Source organism: Mustela lutreola, chromosome 15 (assembly GCF_030435805.1).
Source record: "Mustela lutreola isolate mMusLut2 chromosome 15, mMusLut2.pri, whole genome shotgun sequence".
NCBI lineage: Eukaryota > Metazoa > Chordata > Mammalia > Carnivora > Mustelidae > Mustela > Mustela lutreola.
The window spans coordinates 41,989,974-42,015,763 of NC_081304.1; the positions used below are offsets into that span (position 1 = coordinate 41,989,974).

The 25,790-nt window shown below is 50.4% G+C and overlaps 3 protein-coding genes across 12 annotated transcripts; 2 read left to right on the forward strand and 1 right to left on the reverse strand.

Moving 5' to 3' along the window:
* Positions 1–7,260, forward strand: TMEM97 (transmembrane protein 97). Its single transcript, XM_059147393.1, has 3 exons — positions 1–220; positions 5,513–5,657; positions 6,499–7,260. Exons 1-3 carry the CDS (start codon positions 92–94, stop codon positions 6,756–6,758), a joined length of 534 nt encoding a protein of 177 aa, XP_059003376.1. The 5' UTR covers positions 1–91; the 3' UTR covers positions 6,759–7,260.
* A 713-nt stretch (positions 7,261–7,973) lies between these two features.
* Positions 7,974–19,763, reverse strand: IFT20 (intraflagellar transport 20). Of its 7 annotated transcripts, none has more exons than XM_059147389.1 (7): positions 15,464–15,615; positions 12,309–12,365; positions 11,782–12,016; positions 11,492–11,620; positions 10,062–10,147; positions 9,418–9,521; positions 7,974–8,386 (listed from the first exon to the last, which is right to left on the reverse strand). In XM_059147389.1, exons 3-7 carry the CDS (start codon positions 11,852–11,854, stop codon positions 8,305–8,307), a joined length of 474 nt encoding a protein of 157 aa, XP_059003372.1. In that variant the 5' UTR covers positions 11,855–12,016; positions 12,309–12,365; positions 15,464–15,615; the 3' UTR covers positions 7,974–8,304. The 7 variants fall into 7 exon arrangements, with proteins under 7 accessions (XP_059003372.1, XP_059003371.1, XP_059003370.1 ...); XM_059147388.1 differs by having other exon boundaries at positions 12,305–12,365; XM_059147387.1 differs by lacking the exon at positions 12,309–12,365 and adding an exon at positions 12,411–12,590.
* Positions 15,781–25,774, forward strand: TNFAIP1 (TNF alpha induced protein 1). 4 transcript variants are annotated; one of them, XM_059147382.1, is made up of 7 exons: positions 15,781–15,991; positions 19,007–19,324; positions 19,902–20,071; positions 20,494–20,583; positions 20,660–20,712; positions 21,491–21,686; positions 23,138–25,774. In XM_059147382.1, the coding sequence occupies exons 2-7, from the start codon at positions 19,120–19,122 to the stop codon at positions 23,372–23,374; spliced, it is 951 nt and encodes a 316-aa protein (XP_059003365.1). In that variant the 5' UTR covers positions 15,781–15,991; positions 19,007–19,119; the 3' UTR covers positions 23,375–25,774. The 4 variants fall into 4 exon arrangements, with proteins under 4 accessions (XP_059003365.1, XP_059003364.1, XP_059003366.1 ...); XM_059147381.1 differs by having other exon boundaries at positions 15,781–15,979; XM_059147383.1 differs by having other exon boundaries at positions 15,787–15,901.
* Positions 25,775–25,790: the final 16 nt, after the last annotated feature.

Genomic DNA, 25,790 nt, shown 5'->3' on the forward strand with positions numbered 1-25,790 from the left:
AGTCCTGGGACCCTGTGCGGGCGGGGGCCCTCTTCCCACGTCGGCTGTACAGGCGAGCGCGCTCTCGGCTCCTACCCCGCGTAACCAACGGATGATGGGGGCTCTGGGCGCCCGGCGCGGCCTGGAGTGGCTACTGGGCCTCTACTTCCTCTTTCACGTCCCCATCACTCTGCTGCTGGACCTGCAGGTGGTGCTGCCGCGCGAACTCTACCCGGTCGAGGTGAGGGCGACAGTTAGTCCTGTCCGCCAGTCTTCGAGGTTGGGGCCCCTGCGCGCGCTGTGGTTGTACGCTGGCGTCCCCAAGAGCTCCCCTCCTCCGCCGGAGCCCCCCCGCACCCCGGGTTCTGGTTCTGCTCCCCCTTTCCCTCCCGCCCTCTTAGACCCTTACACTGCCCCGGCCCCTTCTTACCGGTCAACTCGACGTCTTGCTTGGGATTTTCCTTGCCCCAGACCCTTACCCCAAGCTGCTTGGTGCAGACACTTTGGTCCTTTTGAAGACCCTCCTCCCTTGGGTCTGTAAGGTCCGCACCCCCCATCTCTGGTCAGTGGTATTTGAGGAAAGTAGCCTGGGTGAAACCAGTGTCTCAATCACGTGCTGGATCTGTGTATTCTTTGAAAGAGCCCTAAAATACCGTCTAATCACAAAGAGAGAGTGCAAGTGGAATTAGACCCGTAGAACGGGCATGCTTCAGGATCAGGATCCAGCAACTTCAAAAGCTCCTAAGTAAATTAAGGACACCTTCTCAAATCAGCCCTTGTCATTAGGTTCCAGTAAGAATGATCACCTGAGTAGAAATCAGGGCGAAAAGCCCCATTCTCTGGTTGTTGAGTATTCTTTACCCAAAACATTGCTTTAATGCTTGTCATTCCTTCAGGGCAACCGTTTTATTTTCTCTGGTCTTTTTTATGTCTGGCCCCCGTAACCTACCATGAAATTCGTGTCGTCAGTTCTGTGCTTCTCCAGATTGTCTGCAGAACTGTGAGCAAGACTGACTCGTCTACCTAAGCATTTGATTTTGCCTCTCTGTGTCTTTAGATGTTTTTTCTCTGTAGAGCAGGGGTCCTTAACTTTAGGTCCAGGAACCCCTTACGGGGTATGCAAATTGTGCCTTGTATTTTTCTGGGAGCAGAGTCTGTAGCTTCCGTTAACTTTTCTAAGGGTCTGACCTTCCCAGAAAGGCCACTACTCAACAGTGTACCCCACTCCATAGCCCTTTTGTTTGCTTCTAGATCCCAAGCATAACAGGGAAGACTTCTGACCTACCTTTTCTTGAGAAAACTATAGGAATTGATTGGTAAAACATTGAACTGTTCAGACCTGGTTCTTTCAAGAGCTGCCTTGGTATCTTGGGCAAGTCGAGGCTGTGTAGCCTAACCTGCCAAGTTAAGAGAGAGCTGAGTGAGCTTGTGAGCTAGCAATACAGGGGTGTGAGTTTCCTCATGCCACTGTAACAAAATACCAGAAACACTGGGGTTTGAAACAACTTACTGGCTCACGGTTTTGGAGTTCAGGAGTTCAAAATGCATCTTGTTGGGCTGGTTCCTTTGCAGATCTTACTGGAGAATCTGTTCCTTGCCTCTTCCAGGTTCTGGTGGCTGCCAGTGTTCCCTGGCTTGCGGACATACCGCCTTCAATCTCTGCTTCTGTCATCGCTTTGCTGCCTTTTCTATAATTCGGGCTCCCTCTGCCCCACATTTATAAGGAGGCATACAATTACATTCAGAGACAACCAGCTGGCCCGCATAGCTAGCCTCTCCGTCTTAGGACCCTTAACTTAGTCACATCTGCAGAGTTTCTTGTCGAAAAAGGTTAGGTGCAGAGATTCTAGGGGATTAGGACGGCGATATCTTTGGGGGCTGTCATTCCGCCTGCCGCACAGTCGCACTCTCAGAAGGCCTCCACAGCTGTGCACCAGCTGTTAGTTGCCTGGAAGAAAAGAGAGCCTCGTGTGTGGCTTGCAGAGCCTGTGTGGCCAGCAAAGCTCAGGCAGGCTGCCTGCTCAGTCTTTAATGTGAATCCCTTTATGACTGGGTACTTCTGTTCCTCCAGGTATTCCTGACTTAACAGCTGGGACTTTATCTTTTCTGAATGTGCTGTTCCCCCAGGTCCTTGCTCCCCACTCACTGAATACAATAAAAATGCATGGAGTGTCATAAAGACCCCATTTAAGCTTATATATTTGATTTGGTAAAGTTTTCTCACCTTTATAATATTGACTTACTGTAAAAGGTCATGGGCCATTGCAAGCAGGATCTGGCCAAATTGTGCGTGTGTGTGTCTGTCTGATGCCATTTGAAGGTGTTAGCAACACGAGGGCATCCTATTTTTAAAAGGCTGTGTCTCTTTTCACTCTTGTTGCTTTGGAGTAGAGTTTGAAGGTTTTGTTGGTTCTTTATGGGGAAATAATAAAATCCTTGAGTTATTCTCAGGTTCTCTTTGAAAAAGTGCCAAATCTTAACATCTGTTGTGTTTTTCTTCCCTACATAGAAGGAATTTTCCCCTAGCACTAAAAAGTTTGCAGAGCTCCCATAATGGTTGGGCTAAAATTTGCCAATTAAATACCTTCCTTGGTTTGAACAGATCAACAATTGGACAAACTCTTACTATGAAACAGTAAGGATTTCATTTGACTTAGAACTTGGAGAAGATGGGGAAGCATTTTGTAATATCATTTGCAGCTGAGGAGCATTGCTTCTGCTACAATAAGGAAAGACGGGGAGCATCTGGGTGGCTCAGTTGGTTAGGCTTCTGCCTTCAGCTCAGGTCATGATCCAGGGTCCTGGGATCGAGCCCCTCAATGAGAAGCCTGCTTCTCCCTCTCCTGCTGTGCTCTCTGTCAAATAAATAAAATCTTCAAAACAAATTTTAAAAAGGTGAGTGTCTATGTGTGAAATCAGTCTGTGCTCTCATTCTTCTTTTTAAGAGAGAGAGAGGGCATGATCGAGGAGGGGCAAAGGCAGAGGGAGAGAATCTTAAGCAGGCTCCACGCCCAGCAAGGAGCCCAGAATGGGGCTCGATCGCATGACCCTGAGATCCTGACCCGAGCGGAAATCAAGAGTAGGACGCTTGAGTAGGACGCTTAACCAACTGAGCCAACCAGACACCTTCATGCCCTCATTCTAAGGTAGAGAAGTACCTTTGCAACTCATGGTTTAGAAATCCTGTGCAAAGGCCAGGTGAAAAGTTTAATGGGTAAGAGTGGTAAGTTGAGTCAAATGTGAGTCAGGGGGCGCCTGGGTGGCTCAGTGGGTTAAGCCGCTGCCTTCGGCTCAGGTCATGATCTCAGGGTCCTGGGATCGAGTCCCACATCGGGCTCTCTGCTCAGCGGGGAGCCTGCTTCCTCCTCTCTCTCTCTGCCTACTTGTAATCTCTCTCTGTCAAATAAATAAATAAAATCTTTAAAAAAAAAAAAAAAAAAAAAAATGTGAGTCAGGTATAAACCTTTTTTTGGGTCTTAGCTAATAGGAATAATTCTTACTAACAACAGTTGCATGCTGAGATTTTAATAGGATTAAACTTGAATTTCTCTGAATATGGGTTAATTACATTTATGTAATGGTAACATTTACTGTGTGCTTGCCATTGTTCTAAGGACCATGTACATTAAGTCCTTTCATCTTACCAATAGTGAGCTAAGTACTATAATTGGAAAACAAATTCCGTGAGATTAAGCACTTTGCCCAGAGCCAGGAATTGAGCCCCCACGTCCCATGCTCTTCACTCGGCCAAGGACCAATGAATTGCCTTCCATCTGCCCTTATCCAGGCCTTGGTCTGGCATCATGTGGCTATTATGTGACTGTGGGCAGGTGCTTGGGTCCTAATTGATTTACTTCCAGAGCTGGCTGATTAGATTATTTTAAGTTTTGCTAATCTCATCCTGCAGCCCTTAGAAATCACCAGGCTATATAGAACTGTCTGGATTTAGGAAATAGGTTGATCTGAGAGGTTGTATACAAATTGAATAGAAAATGAAATTCAAACAAATCAGAGAATGCCTTGTAAATCTTAAGGTAAATCTTCAGAGCAGGTCATTCCCTTAAATATTTTTTTTAAGAAAATCTAGAAAGCAGGGCGCCTGCATCTGCCTTCGGCTCAGGTCATGATCCCAGGGTCCCGGGATTGAGCTCCGCCTCCAAGCACAGAAGAAAGCCTGCTTCTCTCTCTCCCACTCCTGCTGCTTGTGTTCCCTGTCTTGCTGTCAAATAAAATCTTTAAAAAAAGAAAAGAAAATCTAGAAAGCAAAAAAGGACCTTAAATATTTGGTCCAAGTTGCTTGTTCTACTGATGAGGAAACAGAGCCCAGGAGAGGTTCAGGGACTTAAGTTTTATGAGTATTATCTACCCCATTACCACCCTGAGAAGTGCCCAGAAGGAAGCCAAGAGTATTGCTGTAAGATTTTGATTTCAAATCAAGTACGAATTCGGTATCACTTGGTAGATAAACTGGTCATTGAGCCACAGCCTTTCTGAAAGTAAGATCAGGCTAACAAAATGTTTGTTTCTGGATATTTGCTTAAAGGCTACTTTCAGCAGTGAGGCCTTTATTTCACAATAGTGAGCCTTTATCTTTTGATTAAAAATGAACAGGAAAAACATCTTTGGATTTTCCATTACAGGCTGAATTCTGACACTGGAAATTGCTTTGATTTATCATGAGATCAAGAAACGTTTTTGGTTTTAGAGGCTGGTGTATCAAGACAGGGTGTAAAATGCGACAGACCTTCAGTAGTCTGTGTGATGTGGGGAGCCCTGGGCTTTGGGCCTTTACAAAGGGCACAAAATGGGCAACCTCAAACCTTCCTGCTTCCTTCCTCTGCTGGCAGCCGTGTCTTCACGGATGCACAGTTTCTGATTTAACAGTGGTTAGCAGGGTGGGCAGCCAGCTGGAACCCAGACTGCTAACCGTCAGGCGGTGACACAGCCTAGAAGCTCTGTAGCTTGTGGTTTGGGCAGTGTGTTCTACAAATACCCTCCTGGTCCCCTAAAAGAACACTCTTCAGAACTACAGTAGTTAAGAATGATGAGGAGCTTGAGATTTAGGGATTGAATTGTCTAAAATTGCATCTTCATAGAGGTTAAATTGATCCCCCTTCTTCCGTCCCCGCCACAGCCCCCAACCCACCCCAAAAGGCAAACTCAGTTCATTTCTGTGTTTGAAGAGGTCTGGGCCCTGGAGCCAGATGTGCGGCCGCTTCTGTTCCAGGCTGGATGGTAGGATGCTTTCCACAGCTGTCCTTGACCAGGAAGGAGACTGTTGACAGATCCATTGCCTTTGTGTGCTCATTCCGCCTACTGTGTGCCGACCACCATTGCTCATGACAGCAGGCTGTGTGTTGTCACGGAGTCGTGAACAGATGCTGGGTAGCCTAGAGGGCGTGGAAGAACTGAGCAAAGCTTCTCGGAGGATCTAGCGAGTTGTTCCGAAGTGACCACCTGGGCTGCGGTGGGAAGGAGCTGCGGCCTATCCCACCAGGTAGCTGTACTCACGGTGACCTTTCTCTTTCCTCAGCTGACAAACCTGCTGAAGTGGTACATGAAGGAGTTCAAAGACCCTCTGCTTCAGGCCCCCCCAGCGTGGTTTAAGTCCTTCCTGTTTTGCGAGCTTGTGTTCCAGCTGCCTTTCTTTCCCGTAGCGGCATACGCCTTCTTGAGAGGTCGGTAACTAGTGGGGAAATCCCATTTTTGATTTTTGAAATGAGGTCCCAGAAATCTTTTGGGAAAGTGTCTTGGCAAAGGGGAGCAGTCCCTGTGAGGGTGACCTCGGGTGGGGTGGGGATGGCAGGAGAGGTCACATAAAAGGACGTTACTTGGGGTGCAGGCCTGTGCCTGTGCTTAGCTGGGAACCTCTCCTGAACCAGGGGCTGCTTGCAGATTGAACTTGTTCCTTTTTATTGCTTGGGTGGGGGGGTTGTTCGTTTGTTTGTTTTTACCCCTGCAGGATTTTCCTTTCATCATTGGCTTTTGTGTTTCTGACTTGGATAGCACCAGACTGGCTTTTATGCAGTAGCATCATCCCAGAAGAGTTTCACTTCTTCTTTATCTTTACACTGTTCCCCTGGGACTAACGCTTTTATAAAGACGGGGGCCGAACTCACGTACATAGTAACTAAGCTCATACACCCTTTTCCCCAGTGGAGCCCCCCAACTCTGTGTCTTGGCAGAAGCTGTTGGTCTTCTCACCTATATGTAATTCCTTAACAGATGCTGTTGGTAGGCCCCGCCCCTGGCCTCGTGTCAACTGTTAATGTCCATTTTACTGCCACAGAGTTGTTCTGAATCCAACTCAAACCCCCGCCCTTGGTTCTCTGGCGGTCCCTGTGCTAGAGCCCCAGCTCTGGGCGCTAGGCGGCATTAGAGCACCCCCAGTCCTCCATTCGTTTGCCCTGGGAGGGGAGGATTCAACTGGAGGGAGCGAGCAGGCATGGAGAAAAATGGGGGGTCCCCCCTAGGGTCATGAGCAGACCTAATGCTTCTCTCCTCCACTCCCCACTTCAGGAGGCCGCAGGTGGATCCGCACCCCTGCAATCATCTATTCCGTTCACACCATGACAACGCTCATTCCAATCCTCTCAACGTTTCTATTTGATGATTTCTCCAAAGCCAGTGGTTTCAAAGGACAAGGACCTAAGACTTTCCACGAAAGACTTACCCTTATCTCTGTCTATGCCCCCTACTTTCTCATCCCTCTTATGCTTCTGCTTTTCATGTTGCGGAGCCCCTACTACAAGTACGAGGAGAAAAGGAAGAAAAAATGAATGACCGCTGTAACGACTGGCCCCAGGGGGAGAAGCCCACAGTGTGGTTTTCCTGTTGGGCCCGGTATGAGGAAAACTGCTCAGAACCCGTCTCCAGTAGCATTTGAAACACACCAGCAACACACAAAGAGCAAGACTCTGGCAGGAGCCACATCAGAACCTCGCCTTCTGAGGACACTGGCGCCAACAGATCAGTCAGCTGAGCACAGACAGAAGGTTGTGGGCTGGCTTACAGGGAAGCAGTGCCAAATACCTCCCCGTGGCCCCAAGTTCCACTGTGAGCAGGAACAGACCAGATCCCGGATAAACTTCCAAGAAACGTGGTCTGCTTGGCATGTTCATGATTCCCCTGACCCACAGTGCACATGTGATTAAAACCCTTGACTCCTGATTCTTTGCAGCATATCCTTTATCAGCAAAATGAAGAGTGGGATTTCTGGGGTCATTGTTAAGTTTGAAATTATGCCTCTTTAATATGCATTAAAAACTATCATGGTTTGTTTGTTTGTTTGTTTGTTTGTTTTTCCCCTCCACCCTTGGTTGGGGGAAAGTTTCTGCAAGAGGCCTGAACTCAATTTTACTCAAGGGTCAGCTCTGGCCTGACTTACAGAAATGGATTAAGCTTGAAGGTGTTTTGTTTCTGTATTAAACAGGTCATCCCAGAAAAGACTTTTTTTTTTTTAATCCCCTGATTCCTTCTTTCCAAACCTTAATCTTCTATGTTTTTACAGACTACCTGAAATTAAGTCCCTTCCCTCTGAGGTCTGGTTTCTCACACCTGATGTGTCGTGTGTTTCCTGTTGGATAACTGCACATTTCCTGAGAGTTTCGTCATCCTTCCTGGCTTGTTCTCTAAGTAAAGGGGCAGCAAGGCATGACATGTCCATTGTGTAAATGCTAGCTTGCTTCACTGGGTTCCTTGCTTTCTCTAAATCATACTCAAGGTCAACTCAAAACACACACACATACCTGTGAACACACATGGGAAATGAGAACTGGTCCTGTCTGGTTCCCTCTTTTTGTCTGTTTTGCTCACAGGCCATGCTGGTCTGCTTGTTGGGAGTATTGTCTGACTCATGTGTCTGGTCCAAATAAAGGCACCTGCTGACCACTGCCTGATTTGTTTCGTGGCCGAGGGAGGGGTGCGAGAGTCCAGGGTTCTCTCAAGGTGTTAAATGTACACTTCAAGGGCACCAGGAAAAGAGGGAGATCAAAGCATTTGAAAACAATAATTTATTGCTCTTCCTTTCCAAAGCTTTGTGAAATTACAAAAAAAAAAAAAAAAAATCGAGTTTACAGACTGTTCAGGTCAGGTTAAGAATGCCAAGAGTTAAGAGCCTGGACCACTGTGGCCGTGGGTGTTCACCAGCAGCTGCACACGGACATCTGTGACAAGCTCCCTGATTTGTTTACTGCCTTCAGAGATGCTGCGTTCCTTATACACCATCTCTCAGGACATACGTGGGCCATTAGTCAAGTCACTGGAACAGTATAGAGGTTTTTTGGGGTTTTGTTTGGTTTTTTGCCCTCCTATAAAATTTTCAGTTCATTTCTGAAAAATAAATTGGTCAATAAATTCATTTTGTTCTGCTTCTACTTTACACAGAGCTTCATATTCAACCCGATACCTGAAAAACAAAATTGTTAGAAGCCCTAAAAATGGATGAAATAAACCATGCATTTAATTCTTCTAGAGAAGAAGATAAATGATTTAAATGATGCCAAGAAATACTGTGAGTACACAATGTAGAAGTTAGGGTAAAAAAGAACAAAGAGTGGGGTGCCTGGGTGGCTTAGTGGGTTAAGCCTCTGCCTTTGGCTTAGGTCAGGGTCTCGGGGTCCTGGGATCGAGCCCCGCGTCAGGCTCTCCTCAGCAGAGAGCCTGCTTCCCCCTCTCTCTCTGCCTGCTTGTGATCTCTCTCTGTCTCTCTCTCAAATAAATAAATCTTTTTTTAAAAAAAAAGAACAAAGAGGCAAAGCCCACCCCAGGGCCACACATGAGAAGTCTCCAGCCCCAAGAAGAGTTTTCCTTTAGGAGAACCAGCTGACTCTGGACACTTGCTACCTGAGCTTTCAAGCTCTCAATATTAGAGGTGGTTTTGTATTAAGAAATTTACTTGGGGCGCCTGGGTGGCTCAGTAAATCATCTGCCTTCAGCTCAGGTCATGTTCCCAGGGTTCTGGGATTGAGCCCCCCATTGGGCTCCCTGCTTGGCAGGGAAACTGCTTCTCCCTCTCCTACTCCCTGTTTGTGCTCCCTCTCTCGCCGTCTCTCTCTCTCAAAATCCTTAAAAGAAAAATTTTTTTTTTTCCTTTCAGCAAATGGAATTTTATTTTTTTAAAGATTTTATTTATTTGACAGACACACAGTAAGAGAGGGAATACAAGCAGTGGGAGGGAGAAGCAGACTCCCGATGTGGGCTCAATCCCAGGACCCCAGAATCATGACCTGAGCTTAAGGCAGATGTTTTATTGAGCCACCCAGGTGCCCTTGTAATTTTATTTTTTAAATCTTCAAATCAGGATGACAAATAAGACACTATCCCTGGAAGACAAGTGAGACACTATCCCTGATGAAGAAGGATAAGAGGTGACCATTCGAGAAGGAAAAATAGAATTGCAATTAAGTAAAGAACTTGCTTTACATCATAACTTCTTACCTTTCAAGCTGCATTTTCTTTTCTGCTATTAGTGCTTGGAGTTGCTGCTGTTGGGCTTCTCTCTGTTTTGCTATAGATTTGAGCAAGTTCCGAGCACCAATGGCCTAGAAAAACAGTATCACCAAAGAAGGTTATGGCTTCATTAAAACGGTCTTCAGCATTAAGTCCTCAGTCAAGGAAGGGCCACTGGGGCTATCTCAGTGTCCAGCTGGCAAGACAGCTGAGCCCCAGAGCCTCAGAAATGAGGAGGAGGACTACCAGCATGACCCCAAGTGCCTGACGACACCCAGACAGCAGTTCTGGAGCAGGTCTACGAGCATCCCCGACTCTGGCACACAGGTGGTCAGCGGCCCATTTGATGTGCCACTTAGCCTGGGGTCATTTGCCAAGTCCTTGACACCCTGCATGCCCACATTGCTTCACTTATAAAATGAGCATAAAACCACCTATCTCGGTGATATGACGGTTAAAGGAAAGAATGACAAAATGTACTGGCATGTAAGAGTTTAACAGAAGGTTAACTGTGCTCGTTACTAAAATCCTGTTTTAAATAAAGAAAAGCCCACACCCTCCTCCCCAAGAAGAAGTCAAGATGGCAGAGGAAGAGTGAATGGGCCAAGATTTGGAAGGCATGCTGATCTTACCTTCATCTTCTCATTTTCTGCTTCTTTTGCAAGCTGGTCAACAAGCTCAATTAAACCGCCAACTATTTTCTGAAACTGGCCAATTTCTTTCAGGGAAAGAACAGAAAAAAAGATTTTATTTTCTCTGCATCCCCACTCCCTCAGTGTTCCCTTATGGCAAGAGGGCATGGCTAACTGCCCCTTCTAAATTGTGTCAAAACAATTTGGTGCCTGCTGACCTAAAGTCTTCTACCCTTAGTCTAAACCAGGAGAAGGGTGGCCAGGTGCCCAGAGCTGGACGAGGGCCCACTGGACTGTGAGTCCCAAATGAGCCAGCCAGTGACTATTAACCTTAGGTATGAGAACCCTGACGTGCCCATCCTCCGCGCACTCTCTCTCCTGCTTTCCCAGGAGTGACAGGAAGCACAAAGGGCCACATTCATGGAAGGACTGACTCAGGACATGAACAGAGCCTCCTGACTAGCCCCAGATAAGGAACTAGATGTCAGTTAATGGTGGTTAGGGGGGCAGGGCCTTGCCACCCATGACTAGAGCTAATACAGAACTCGAAACATTTAAGGGCCTCATCTCCCATTTGCTTCTTTCAGCGTCCTTGGGTGTGGTAGGACCTCATTCTACCGAGGAGTGAACTAGACCCCAGGGAGGAAGGACAGCATGCAGTGAGAAGACTGGCCACAAAGCCCACGCTGCCTTTCACCAGCCAAGCGCTGTAGAGACTAAGGAGAGCCTAGAAAGCTCAGAAATCCCTGCTCTTCAACAACAACCACAGAAATCCCTGCTTTAGCAAGAGCTGCTCTGTATTCACAGCCACTGGGCTTACTTGCCTGCTAGAACAGGCTAGGACAGGTGTCCTGGATAACTAGCTAAAAAATTACCTCAGTGAGTCTGTTAAACTTTCAGGAAATCAAATCGTGAGTACCTAACTCTTTCCTACCCTCAAGCCCTAGTTCTGTTCCACGGTTTCTGAGAGCAAAAAAATCAAGGATGGGATAGCCGCTCTCCATTTCACTATTAGTCTTTTTTTTTTTTTTTTAAGATTTTATTTATTTATTTGACAGAATTCACAAGTAGGCAGAGAGGCAGGCAGAGAGAGGAGGAAGCAGGCTCCCTCCTGAGTAGAGAGCCTGATGTAGGACTTGATCCCAGGACCCTGAGATCATGACCTGAGCCGAAGGCAGAGGCTTAACCCACTGCGCCACCCAGGAGCCCCTCCCCATTTGTCTTGATCGGTGCTCTGTGTCTGACTACCTGCGAGCATTAGAGAGCAGGGAGACAAGGTCGCTGGTACATGGGAATTCACAAAGGCCAGACACAACTTCCAGGGAGCCCCTAGGCCCATTCTGGCAGGGACGACAGCTACATGGGGTGTGGGGGCGGAGCACAGTTGACACAAAGCCGAGTGGCACCACATCTCCCCAAATGACACTCACTGTCCACAAAGTCCTTGCATTCTTCCTTGAGCTCTATGGTCTGCTGGGTAACCTCAGGGTCCAACACGCGCAGCTTGTTCAGCTCGTCAAAGTGCAGCCCAGCTTCCCCCAGGATATCCTTGGCCATAGCTGTGAAGAAAGCAGCCTCAGTCCCCGATCACTTCCCAGCCACCCAAGGAAATGCCCACTTCCAGCCCAGCCCCACTCCTGCCCCCAGACACCAGTGCCAAAACCCCAGACGCTCCTCCAAAGGCTCCCCTTCCCTCTGCCTCCACCTCTCTGAGCCTCACCTGTTTCCCTTCCGGCTTCCCTAGAGAAGCTCTGCTCTGAAGGGGCGCTAGTGGCAGCCGGGAGGTGTGTCATAGGAGCAAGGGTCAGGAAAGAATAAAGTCCAGTTGCTTGTCACAGGCATCGTTCGTTCAACACACATTTCTTGAGTGCCTACTACATGCCAACACTGCTAGATGCGGGGGGTACAAGGATGAGGGCGACATGGTGCCCGCCCTGGAGGAGCACATAGTTTAGCTGGAGGAAGACAGACATGGAAACTGAGAAAGTATACTGTGTTAAGTGCTTTTACAGAAATATCACGCAAGTGTTGCAGGAGAACAGAGCAGTTAACAGGGTGAGGGAGTAACATTCGAACTAAGTTGTGAGAAGCCATAAGTATATTTGTCCCCAATTATGTACCCACAAGGACATGAGAAAGCTCTTCCAGCACAGCCCTAGCATAACACCAAAAGCAAGTAAAAGAGGACATCTGCATGATTTAAAACTGAGAGTTAAAAAATAAGCTGGGAATAAAGATATTACCCACAATGTCTGCCACAGACATGCTGTCCTGAACTTGGACCAAAGTTGGTTCCATCTCTTTCTAGCAGAAAACACAAAAAGGAATGAAGCATCAGCAAGAACGTACCAAGTGAGGAGGCTAGGGAAAGACTTCCTGGGCGGAGAAAACAGCACGGACAAGAGTGTGAAGTCACTGAAACAGCCAGAAGACCCAGAAGATGAAAGGACCAAGAATGGAGCTGCAAAGGTCAGCTGGGGCCAGATCAGTAAGACCCTCTGTGTCCAACTCAGGAATCTGGGTTTCTTTCTGCAGGCAAGAGAATCAGCAGAGAGATATTTTCCCTTCCCAGGCCACCCTGCATTCCTGGTCCAAAGGATGCCTCAATTCTGGGAAGGACACATGGAAAAATCACTGTTGTTCTGGCAAACAGACGCCCGCGCTGCGCACGCGCGCACACACACACACACACTAAAAAAAAAAACACACCCTGTCCAAATAGGGAAGCAAGGCTACTTAGGTCTAGCCATTGGCTGCCATACCAATTCCCAAACCCCAGGTGTTCCAAAGGCTCTGCCACCACCTGGCCCTGCACCAGCCCATTCCTCTGCTCCCACCTCCCCCAGCTGTTTCCCTTTGGGCTTCCTGCATGGGTGGTTCAGTGGTAGAATTCTCGCCTGCCCTTTGGGCTTCCTTAGAGAAGATCTGTCCCAAATGCTGTGATAATGGGAGTAACTTCCCAGAGCAGGTATACCATAGGAGGAGCAACAGTTAAAAAAAAAAAAAATTAAGTCCCCCAGCCACAAGAACTCATTTTCAAGACAGCTCAAAATCCAAATTTAAGATTTTTAAGATTTTTTTTAAGATTTCTTTTTTAAGATTTTTTAAAAGATTTTTATTTATTTACTTGTCAGAGAGAGAGCAGAAGCACGGAGAGCTACAGGTAGAACTGGTAGAGCAGGCAGAGAGAGAAGCAGGCTCCCTGCTGAGTAAGGAGCCCAATGTGGGACTCGATCCCAGGACCATGACCCCAGCTGAAGGCAGATGCTTAACCAACTGAGCCACGCAGGTGCCGCCAAATCTGATTTTTTTTTTTAAGATTTTATTTATTTATTCGACAGACAAAGATCACAAGTAGGCAGAGGGGCAGGCAGAGAGGCCGGCAGAGAGAGAGGAGGAAGCAGGCTCCCTGCGGAGCTGAGAGCCCGATGCAGGGCTCGATCCCAGGACCCTGGGACCATGACCTGAGCCAAAGGCAAAGGCTTTAGCCCACTGAGCCACCCAGGCAGCACCAAAATCTGATTTTTAAAGAAAAGTCTTAAATTCAAATAAGGAAAAACCACATCTAACACTGGGCCAACTAATGCAAGTCTGTAGGCTGCCCGTGTATGACTGTGGCCCAGAGCCCTTGGCCTACTGTACTCCACTGAAGGAACCAGGATAGCATCTTCCTTTTGAAATATTTTAATCATCCCGAGCTTCCTTTTAATCCAGATTTTTAAAAGATTCGTCTTCCTGCTGTTCTGTTACATTTCCACATACAGTCCAAGCATTTAACACCTACAGGACCCAGACCAGCTGCTCTAGAAAGCCTCCAGTAACCTAAGGGATCAAATATCTGCTTCCACTTCCACTCCCTTCCCTGAGAGGATGCATTTATTCAGAAATATTTCTGATCTCTGGGCAGTAAACAATCACAAGTGGTGAGGACAGTATGAGGAAAAGCACATGGGCTATATGAAGCTGCAGCAAGCGGACATAATTCATATGGGGGGAGGATGTCTCAACAAAAGCTTCTTTTTTTTTTAACAATTTTTAAAGGTTTTATTTATTTTTTTTGAGAGAGAGAAAGAGAGAGGACAAGCAGGCAGAGGGGCAGAGGCAGAGGGAGAAGCAGGCTTCCCGCTGAGCAGGGAGCCCGACATGGGGCTCAATCCCAGGACCCTGGGATCATGACCTGAGCCAGAGGCAGATGCTAAATTGAGTGAGCCAGCAAGGTGCCCCTCAACAAAAGCTTCTGAAAACTTGACACTCAAGCTGAGACCTAAAGAATATCCAAAAGTTTGCCAAGTGCAGCAGGGAGGAGGCATTCCAGGCAGAAGGAAAAGCATGTGTGAAGATCCTGAGGTGAAAAGAAATGTAGTGTATGCCAAGAGTCGAAAGGCTGGCGTGGTTAAAACCCAGTGAACAAAGGGAAGTGTGGAACAGGGTTAAGTCTAGATGGGAAGGCCAGAGCTGGTTCATGGAGAGCTCTGAAAGCTGCAGTCATGAGCTTGGATTTGATCATAAGGGTAGCGGGCAGCCAGCAGTTCTCAGTAAAGAAGCACAGTCATATCTCCCTTTTAGAACGTTCATTCTGACCTAGGATGGAGAATGAACTGGAAAGAACAACAGGAGGGCAGGTAGGTAGGTGTACTACCATGTTCATCACTGTAACCCTAGCATCTAGCAGAGTGCCTGCACATACTGGGCACCTGCACTCAGTAAATGTCTGTGGAACGAATGACTGGAAACAGAGAAGGCTGTTAGAGTAACCAAGGCTTGGAGCTGAAGAAAAGTGTTCCAGTTTGCGATGTCACGTAAGTTGATGCCATTTGGTAAAGGACTGACTGGATGTAGGGGTTTGGGGATGAGGGAAGGAAAGAAGCAAGCAAGATTCCCATGTATCGGGCTTGAGCGCCAACTGTATGTTCGGAGGGCAGAGTTGAATGAGATGGATAGGACCGGAGAAGGAGGGCAGGGAGAGGGTTCCCAGCCGACCGTCAGATTTCCTCCCAACTCCCACCACACGTGTCTGGGCATCTGAGGAGCACCGGGCACAAGAACCGCACTGAGCTCCTGAAGTTAGCTGCAGCGACACTCTCTCCACGCCCTGGCTCTCCTAGATCCACTCCCGGCCCCGCGAGCAGGCGCCATCCGCGGGGTGAGGGGAAGGGGCACCGTGCACACAGGAAGACCTGGGTGATGAGGCTGGCTGTCCACACTACGTAAAAGCCTTGAACTTATATGAGCTGCAGTTTTCTCACAAGACCATTGCGAGCATCAACGCGGAAAGCTCCAGGTCCAAGGTGGGCGTCGCACCGCTCGCAAAGAATCGCGCGGAATCCCCACGTTTCTTTCGGCCTCTCAGGTTCACTCGCCCCAGGTCAGCCCGCGTCCTCCGACCCACAGTCGCTGCCTACCTGCCAACCCCCGTAGCGGCGGCACGCTGCCGCCCGGGCTGATTCCCGCAGCCCGGTTCTCTCCCGGGTCAGCGGCAACCGGTGCCTCGCCCGCCGGCCTCAGCTGCTGCCACGGATACAGGACGTGTTTACCCGTAACATCATTACCTGACCGCGGAAGTACTTACCTCGCCCAACCCGCAGAGCCTGCTGGGAAACAGGCCTGAGAGGAGGAACGGCTGCCTACAAGATCCAGAGGCCTTTGCGCCGGAAAGGCTGCCGGAAGTAGCTGAGCGCTCAACCCGAAATGCTCTTAGGGGCCCCTCCCTCCCCCGTGATTGGGTTCTGGGCTGGGCCAGCTTTGGAGTCCCAGGTTGAGGGGCGGGTGGGGTTTGGCCGTGGCTTAGGGCGGAGACCGCGGGAGGAGGATGTGAGCTCACAGCCCCGGATTGCTGGCGGGTAGGCAACCACAGCCCAGGGCGGCGCGGGGTCGGCTTGCAACCCAGCTGAGAGGAGAAGCGCCCCCGCCCCGGGACGGTGAGAGCCGGGGTGCGGATGCCCTGGGGGGCAGGATGGACGGGTCCCGAGCTGGAGCAGAGATTCCCACCCAGTCCTGGGGAAAAGGCGTGGGACCGCGCAGGGGAGATGGAGAGCTCAAATCCTCCACTGGGATGGGTGTCAGAATCGGTCTCAGTTTCTCGGTCGTGAGGAGGGGCTGCGGGCCGGGGAAGACTCACCACAGATCAGAGAGCTGGGTCTCGCTAAATCTTTCCAAACCCTTTGGACGGAGCTTAAGATTTACACCTAGGATTTCTGCTAGATCCGCCCCCTCTATCTAAGATCGGTTACCCGCCCGGCACCACCGAGTGTGATGGGTTTCTGGGTACTTCTTCCTTTAGGACTCCACCTTCTATGGCAGTGGTTGTCCTGCTCTTTAATCTACTTAGGTTCCCATTACCCTTGCTTAGAGAGACTCGGATACGCCCTCTGCCCCAGGCAACCCCAAATATCCACACACAAAGTCCGGAAGGAACAGCGGTGAGGCTATCAATGGAAACTTCATTCTCATTGGAATTACTTACTGAGGCGTCACCTGCCACAAGATTCCTGGAGCCCAGTGGTCTGGGAGCCCAATGGTCTGGAAGGAATCCGAGCGGGCGGCATCTGAGCTGACGTCATCCAGGGGCTCAAAGCAATTGCTTTGTAGGCCCTGTTGGCCACTGCCTGGCCTTGAGTTCCTTTACTTTGGCAGAACGTTATGTGTGCTTGCTTTGAACCTGGGGAAACTGGAGCTAGACCCAAAGTACATTGGGAACTTGCTAAAACCTGTTAAGGAGTGGACTTATGCCTTTGGGGTGAGCCGAGGAAGGTGAGGTGATTTCATACTATTCAGGTGTTACTTAGGGATTAGGAAATCTGCTGGCAAGGGTTCATCTCATCCATACTCCATCCTTGGGGCAAATGAGAGACTCCTGGACAAACCACTGAAGAAATTAGTACTTCACAAAGCACCCGCTCTGGTCCTTCCTTGGATATTCTTCCTAGGGGCCTACCTAAATCTTTTTAGGGACAGTTTTCAGTCTAACAAACTGACATATATTAAATGCTTTCTTCCTAGGGGCTTACCTAAACCTTTTTAGGGACAGTTTTCAGTCTAACAAACTGACATATATTAAATACTAAATATATTAAATGCATGGCATTGTGCACTGCTTCTGGATCTCAATTACAGGAGGCGGCATGCAACCGTTAAGCTTTTGCATGTTGTGAGGACTACCAGGCAATTTCGCCTTTTTTTCTGTCTGTTACCAACACTGCAGTCCGAGCCTCCGTTTCCTCTGGTATTCCCGCTTGCTCTCCTGCACCCTTATGATCCGTTCTCTACCAGGCAGCCGGAGTGATCTTTTCAAAATGTAAATAACTCAGATCCTGTCACTTCCTTGCTTCAAACCTCCAACTGATGGCCATCACAATTAGGCAAACTTTTTCATATGAAGCAGCCCCTGCGTTGTCTGACTTTACATCAAGCCAGCTTCCCCCTTTTCTATGCCCTAGACATCTTGGCCTTATTTCTGTTCCTAAAACTTGTGGCTAACTGAGAAACTTTGCACTCACTCTTCCATCCATCTGGAATGCTCTTTCAGACTTCAGCTAGAATGTCCCCTTCTCAAAGAGGCTTTCCCTGGCCCCATCCATCTTAGGACTTCTCCCTAGTCACTCTCTTATCACTAGCTTAGTTGTTGCATTTCTTACCATCTGGAACTGCTCGCATATTTATTTTCTTGCTTATTACGTATATCTTCCCCCTAGAATGTAATCTCTGTGAGGCCATGACTTACTTGTTCTCTTCTGTATCCTCAGTGCCTGGCACATAACAGGGGACAATAAATGCTAACTCTTACTATTTTTATTCTTGTTAACGTTATGTTGCTTCTTTGTACTCCTTGAAGGCAAGGCCCCTATCTTTCCATCTCTCTGTCCCTACTCAGCACTCAGTCTTATTTTCCGCTGTATGAATTAAACGAAGTAATGTGGCTTAGGTCGCCTAGACTAGTACCTAGAACATAGTAAACCTGCAGTGAATGTTTGCTCTTTTTTTCCAGTGGATGAATTGTAGTGATTCCTTAGAAAACCAAGATATAATAAAGAATCCAGCTCACGAGGGATGACCTAGCTCTACCCTCCTTTGCTTCCCTAACTCCTCCCTCCCATGAATGCCTATCAGTGTTTCAGTTTCCAGATCACTTCATAGTTGTTTTGAGATTTACCATCTGATCTTTTTGAGCCCCTTCTCCCCAGTCTTGTGGGCAGGGAAGAAAGGAAGAGATAGGGCTGGGCCTCCTCTCAGGAAGAGGTAAAAATAACCATCCTGTCGTTGTTCTGTCCTGGAAAATGGTGACAATTTCAGGAACCTGGGACAGGGCTGGGACCCACAAAGGGGAAGGTCAGGAAACTCCACTGGGGCCAGGGGAACCTCTGCCAGGAACACTGGCCAGTTCCCTCCAGCCTGGCTCATTCCCTGCTCTCCTAAAGCTGCTTTTACTTTGCTTCCCAAAGCCAGACTGCGGTGGTGCTCAAAGTCAGCCCTAGTACAGGCTGCTTCTGAGGCTGGAATATTTAGAAAGGAAGTACATCCTGTCTCCCTCTGGCTCCTGGGAATCTCCTGCATTGGCAGGATTCCCGGTACGTTTGGTGGGAAGTTTTGGGTCCTGGGAACGAGAATTGGACTGTGGTTCCCCAGGGTAAAACTTCAGCTGCCCCGTCTACTCCTCAAACCGTCTCAGACTAATGCCAAGGGTTTGCTTGTCCTCCTTGCTGCTGAGAGCTGAGCTGAGGCTCAGGGAGGCCGGCGAGATGGGCAGGCTCTGGGAGACTGCGCTGGTTCCTGGTACCATAAAGAAGAGCAGGGATGTCTTCTCTTGCTGTTGCCTCAGGCCTTAGCCTCTGCCAGGGAAGTTCTTTGCTTGTCAAGGAGAGAATGACTGCATGGTCTCCTCCCGTCCCCTTTCAGCTGAGGGCTTTGCTCAGCTAACTCCTGTCTTCTCTCCCATCTCCTGCTCACAGTGCTGAGAGTATGAGGCTCTGGCCTCCACTGGCCACTCACTCGTGATCCTTCCACCACGGCGGAGCCTTCCAAGCCGACCTCCTGCCGTGTGGTGATCTACCTGCAGCGGGAGATGTCAGGGGATACCTGTCTGTGCCCAGCCTCGGGGGCCAAGCCCAAGCTGAGCGGCTTCAAGGGAGGAGGCCTGGGCAACAAATACGTCCAGCTCAATGTCGGGGGCTCCCTGTACTACACCACCGTGCGGGCACTAACCCGGCACGACACCATGCTCAAGGCCATGTTCAGCGGGCGCATGGAGGTGCTGACCGACAAAGAAGGTGAGGCATCGGGGCTCCTTGGGCCAGCTGAGGAGGGAAGGAAGTGTTCCTGAGGAAGCGAGTTTGGGGCAGGGCTCAAGCGTGGCAGGTCTAGACTCTAGATTCCCTCTTTCTGTTACCCAGTGCAGATCTCCTTCACCTGGAGTCTTGGGTAGAGCCTCAGAATTCTCGGAGGTTGTAGGTGGAAAGGTGTGCACTTACACATTTTCCAGGTTGAAGATCCATACTTCTTAAATATTTCCAAAGGACTAGATGCTTCCGAGAACCACGGCTGTAGTGAGTGGGCAGGACACAGAAGGCAGGCAGGTCCTGGCACTGTCCACGTGGCCAACGGTGGGCCTGAGCGCTCCTGAGCTGAGACCTCCATGGGCTGCCGCGTTGCCTGGAAGGCCTCTGTCCCCCGCAGTCCAGGCCAGCCCGGTGGAAGAGAACAGCCACAGAACAAAGAGCTGGAGGTGGTGTTCCTGCTCCTGTGACCCTGTGCTGCGGGCCGCCCCCAGGCTAGTCAGGTGGCCTTTGCCCGCTGCTCATTTGTGGAGGCAACGAGTAACCCTGTGCGGCCTGTCTGAATCCTTAGGCTGGATCCTCATAGATCGATGTGGGAAGCACTTCGGCACCATTTTGAATTACCTCCGAGATGACACCATCATCCTCCCACAGAACCGGCAGGAAATTAAGGAACTGATGGCTGAAGCCAAGTATTACCTCATTCAGGGGCTGGTGAGCGTGTGCCAGACTGCTCTGCAGGTATGGAGCTGAAGAGGGCTCAGGTCGAGGAGGTTCGGGGTCAGCTTCTCCCTGCAGGGCCATCAAGGTCCAGTTCCCAGAAGGTCGTGTGACTGGTAGAGTTGGGAGTCCAAATCTCACTGTCAGATATGCGGGGTGCTGCCCAGGCTGAGGATGCTGGCAGCCAGTCATTTGGAAGGTGGTGGACTTGGGCAGTAGGGAACTGAGCCTAGTTTCCAGTTTCTCCACCTTGGTATCTGGATTTTAGGTTTTCTGGAAATGGGGTTCTGCCTGCCAACTGGCAGTTCCTATGGCCAGATGCCTCCTCGACAGGCAGAGGGTAGCCTTGGCAGAGGGGCTCCAACAGCTCCTGGGGAAGGCCTGTCTTAGCCTGGCAAGCAGGAGAGCTCAGAAAAAGATTCTCAGTTGTGTGTGTCACCCAGGACAAGAAGGACTCCTACCAGCCTGTGTGCAACATCCCCATCATCACCTCCCTGAAAGAGGAAGAGAGGCTCATTGAATCCTCCACCAAGGTACTGGGACCCCGGTGGGCTGCGGGCAGGGGAGGATGGGACCCTGGCCTGGCCCTCACGCTCTCCTCCCTCCCAGCCCGTGGTGAAGCTGCTGTACAATAGAAGCAACAACAAGTATTCCTATACCAGGTAGGGTGGGCAGCTGGGGGTTGGGGGGTGCAGGGCTTGGGGAAGGGCGGCAGAAGTAGCTAGAAGGACTAGGCAGCCAGCCATGGGGCAGGAGACCTGAGAGAAGCCACCTGCATTCCTGGCACGGTGGGCTCGGGTCTGGGTCTTGAGGAGGGAAGAACAAAGAGAGAAGGGAAGTGAGGGCAGAAGCGTTTGGAACTGGGTGCTGGGCCCTGGCTGGGATCTAAAGGAGAACGAACCGGAAACCACCCCCACCCCCTCACCTCCCCCCACCCCCCTCCTGTCAGGCAGCACGCCAGGGGTTTTCCCAGAATTAGCTTCTGGGGTGGAGGAGGGACCCTGGAAGCCCATAGCTGGGATTCCTCCTAAGCCAAGCTCTGTGCTTCACAGCTGGGCCACCCTCTCCCTTGCCCAATGTCCCCTCAGCCGGCCACAGTTAGGTAGACGCCGAAGGCCACGGACTCAGGGAGCCCCCGCAGACAGACGTGTTGCCGGCATCCCCCCTACAGCCAGGGAACCAACCCTCCTGCCGTGATGGCTGCGAGCCTCCCTCCTTCAGGGCCAATGGGAGGAGACCACCCTCCCTCAGTTCTCCCTGCTTTAATTTCCGAACAACTCCCCTCCTCTTCCTCACAGGCCCCCAAACCCAGAGGGTCCCATCTGACCTCTTGACTTTTCCTCAGTTCTGCGTGATGGGGAGGAGGGGACACACCCAGTCAGCACCCTCTCTTGTGCTAGATCTCATTCCCAGACCCACTGGCCTTCTTGGGTTTTCCAGCAACTCGGACGACCACCTGCTGAAAAACATCGAGCTGTTTGACAAGCTCTCCCTGCGCTTCAATGGCCGCGTGCTCTTCATCAAGGATGTCATTGGTGATGAGATCTGCTGCTGGTCCTTCTACGGCCAGGGCCGCAAGCTGGCCGAGGTGTGCTGCACCTCCATCGTGTATGCCACGGAGAAGAAGCAGACCAAGGTGTGGGGGGGCCTCCCTTTGCTCAGGCGGGGGCAGGACGCAGCCCAGGGCAGCCCCAGCTGGGCCTTTCATCACCAGGAGAGAGAGGGCATTCGGTTTGCTCTGTTTTCCCCAGACTCACATGATAGTGCTGGGCAAGGACAAAGTCAGTTCGGGGAGTTCAGGGAATGGCCTGGGAATGCTTTGTCCTGGTCAGCTGAGAGGCAAGAACAGCATGGTGTGGTGGGAAGGACTGGGTCTTTGTGTTGGCCCAATTTAGGTCTGAATTCTGGTTCTACCATGGACTTGTTTTCTGGCCTCATACAAGCTGTTTAAAGCAGCAGGGCCTTAGTTTCCTCGCCTGCAAACAGGGGCCTGATGGTATGCAGTCAGTGGAAGTATTAGGAGAACGTGACAGTTCCTAGGAGCAGCAATGTAGGGTCTGATCGCCTCTCTGGCCCCGGCTAGTCAGGCATTTCTGGTTACCAGCTCAGCCCCTATAACAATGAGGATGCTGGCAGCCAGTCATTTGGAAGGTGGTGCAGCGCCAGGTGCATGTGAGGGATTTGACAGGTTAACAGTTAACATTTAACACTTAACGCAAACTCAGCAAACCCTGTTCTCCCCATCTGCAAGCTGTTGGTGTTCTCCCCAGAAGGGAGCTGCACCCCCCCCCCCCACCCCGCCCTGTGTGTGTAACAGAGAGGGCAGAGTCCTCTGCTGGGCCGGGAGGGTAGCCCACTCGGAGAGTGGTGGATGCAAGGGGCTCGGAGCAGCCAAGCTCGTGTAGCACCTGCTCAGCCCCCAGGCCCCTGAACTGCACAGGGCCATCTGAGGTTTGTGGGGGGACAGCTTACAGGAGGTGACCCTGCTTCCCCCTGGCATTTTGGGGGTGCGGACTCCTGTGTGCACTTAACAGAGGATTCCAAAACAGGTCACCTTCCTGAGTATTTTGTCTTTTGTGAACTTTGACTCCTCACAGCACACCTGTGAGACAGGCAGGGCTGGAGCATTCTCCGCACTCGACAGCTGAGCGAACAGAAGTCAGGTTAGGCTAGAATCCAGCTACCCTCTGTCTTTCATGTTCATACCAAGTCTCTGAAGTAGGTTTGGCCCTGGTTTTATGCGAGAGGAAACTGAGGCCCTGCCACTCATAATTGCTGGAGCAGTATTTAAGCCTGGCTCTGAGCACAAGGCCAAGGCCCTAACCTCCCCACATGCTAGCCTGCTCGTCTGGGGCTGGGCGGGGCACGGGTGGCATGCTAGTCTTTGACGTCCTTTTGTCCACCAATCCAATTCCCCACATCTCCAGAGAGAGGCTTCCCCTCCCTCACGAGATGGAAAGCCACCTGTCTTGGGAGAGCGTTTGGGAGGAACTTAGCCAGCCCAGGGGCAAGGGCCCTGCCAGTCAGGGCCCTTGCAGCCTCTGTGGAATGAAACCTCACTTGGTCCTCTTGTCCCCCTGAGCCCAGGTGGAATTCCCAGAGGCCCGCATCTATGAGGAGACACTCAACGTCCTCCTCTATGAGACCCCCCGAGTCCCTGACAACTCCTTACTGGAGGCCACCAGCAGGAGCCGCAGCCAGGCTTCCCCCAGTGAAGACGAGGAGACCTTTGAACTGCGGGACCGGGTCCGCCGTATCCATGTCAAGCGCTACAGCACTTATGATGACCGGCAGCTCGGCCACCAGTCTACACATCGCGACTGACAAGACCCTCAGGGAGTCAGGGCATGGGACACCCTGTCTCCCGTCCTGTGGAGCCCTGCCCCGTTGGCCACCACGCTGCTGCTGGCTCGGTTTCTGCTCCAGTACCCAGAAGCATGACAGGAGGGCAGAGGTCCTGGGCAGGAGAGGGACCACATTCCTTTGCCCTGCTCCCTGAGTACTTCAGGATGACCTACGTCCTGGACCCTTTGCTCACCCTTCCTGACAGGGAGCTGTGTCTGCCCCTGGGGCAACTGGGCTGACCTGCCCATGTCCCATGAGGACAGTCCCCTTGACCCCTTGCTGAGTGTCCTTTGGCTCTACTGAAGGGGCTACCTTTAAGGCCTCTGGGGAGGTCCGTGGGGAATGGGCTCATTCTGGTGCTGTGGAGACCCAGTTTCTTATAGAAGGTGGGGCTTCTTTTTCCTTGAGGTCTTTAAGCACAGGCTTTATAACTTTGGTTTTTAAAAAATTACCTAGGAAATGAATAGCGTGAACTCTAATAATGAGGTGACTGGGCATTTGTGCCACCCCTCTAGGGTGCCAAGACCCTGGGTAGGGCTGAACCCATGGCCTTCCTTGATGCCTTTGGCATCTATTTCTTTAAAGCACTTTGTACTCTTATTCAGTTTGTGTTCTGCCCTGACCCACATCATCTTTTTCTGACTCTAACCCCTCTTCCCTGCAGAATCAATCTGAGAGGGGCTAGAGAAGCAATAAAACAAAACAAAAAACTGACTAGCTTTGGCTTTGCTGGGCTGGCCAAGCAGCCAGCCCAGAGAGCATGCAGGAAAGGATATTTAGGTTGGGAACTGTGGTCCTAATGATGCCCATGAGAAAGGACATTTTAAGGTCACATAATAGACTCCTAGGGCTTAACATGATTGCTCTTTTGGATTCTCTTGCCCTCAGCTACAAGGCATGCTTTTGCTTTGCTTTCTGGAAACCCAAAGGGCCATTACAGGGGCCAGGAGCATGAGCCACAGTGGGAAGGCAGTGGAGCCCATAAGCGCTGAACTCGGATGCCCATCAGCTGAGGTCAGTGACCACCAGCTCCGTGTTCCCAGCAGCCCTGTGCAGAGGTGGCATGTGCTTGGTTGTGGAGCTCCTGCCTGCCCCATATTACTGGTTTTCTGTACCCGCTGAGGATGGTGGTTCTGCCCAGCGCTGAGTCTGGACAGAGGGTGATGGGAGCAGCCTAAATCCCTTCGGAGGCGGCTTAACGTGGCTGTGGAGCTGCCAAGCCCCAGCTCTCAGGCAAGGTGCAAGTTCCTCCTTGGGGCTTTTTCTCACTACCTGCTGTTTAGCTTGGCCCTTGGGAGACTGCTTATCCAAATTCTTTTCCAAAGGAATACCATCAGGGAGGGACTGTGCAGCTGGCCTAAGAAAATGCCATACCTCATAGCTGCTGAGCAGTAGCTACTCTGAAAGGAGCACAGGTTATTAGGCTCCTCTCCCCTGACAACTGTCACTCCAGCTAAGTGGCCTGCTTGTGGCCGACCCGATGGAGCCTATAGGCAAATGCCAGGCCCACGGTTCGCAGACACCCACAAGGACCTGAAATGACATGATGAGGCTGGGGAAGTGTGACTAACCATGTATTTTTACACTTGTCACAGCCTTGAATGTGTAGATTTTCCAGTGAGACACCCTGGTCATCAGCTCAAAACACTTCTTCCAGCCCTGAGTGGAGTAACTAGATGAAGACAAATCTTTTTCTTTGGCCAGATTCCGGCCTCTGGCTTTGTGGTTTTCCCACAGAGACTGGAATGCTTTCTGCCTGAGGCCACTGGCCTATTTCCTCTGCTATCCTCCTGAGGCCCTCAAATACTCAAAGCACCAGCTTCCCACTGAGGTATTTTAGTGCTTGTTCTTTGACAGCCCCAGCCCCAGCCTCTCTGCTACTTTGACATTTAGATCCTCAGCTGTCTCAGTGGTGACTTGCCTTTCTTCCCAAGAAAGCACAATAATCCTGGACTGATCAAAAATATCTCCCTGGTCTTAAGAAAAATACTAACGTTTAAATCACTGAAGTAATCTTAGCTTCTTTAATCAGACTTTGTGGCATAAGGGTTGGGGGAATTTTCTTTGCGCTTCTCAGCCCCATTCAGAAAGCAGCTCTCAGCCATGTGAATTTTTCAACCTGGAGCAGCCCGCAGGAACGCAAACCAGGAGTGTGGATGAAGATCAAACCTTGTCAGTTTCTAGAAAACTGGAAGCCTGCTGTTTACCACTGGTACTGGGACTGGGCTTTTCTCCATTTCTTATCTGACCAGTGTCTGCCTAAAGGATGGCCCAGGTCCTGCCATGAGAGAACATCCCCTTTGTCACTTACCTGCAATCCCTTGTTGCTCAGCACAGGTGAAAACAAACACTAATTTCTAATAAAACTGTGTTACAGTGCTGGGGTACAGAGCCG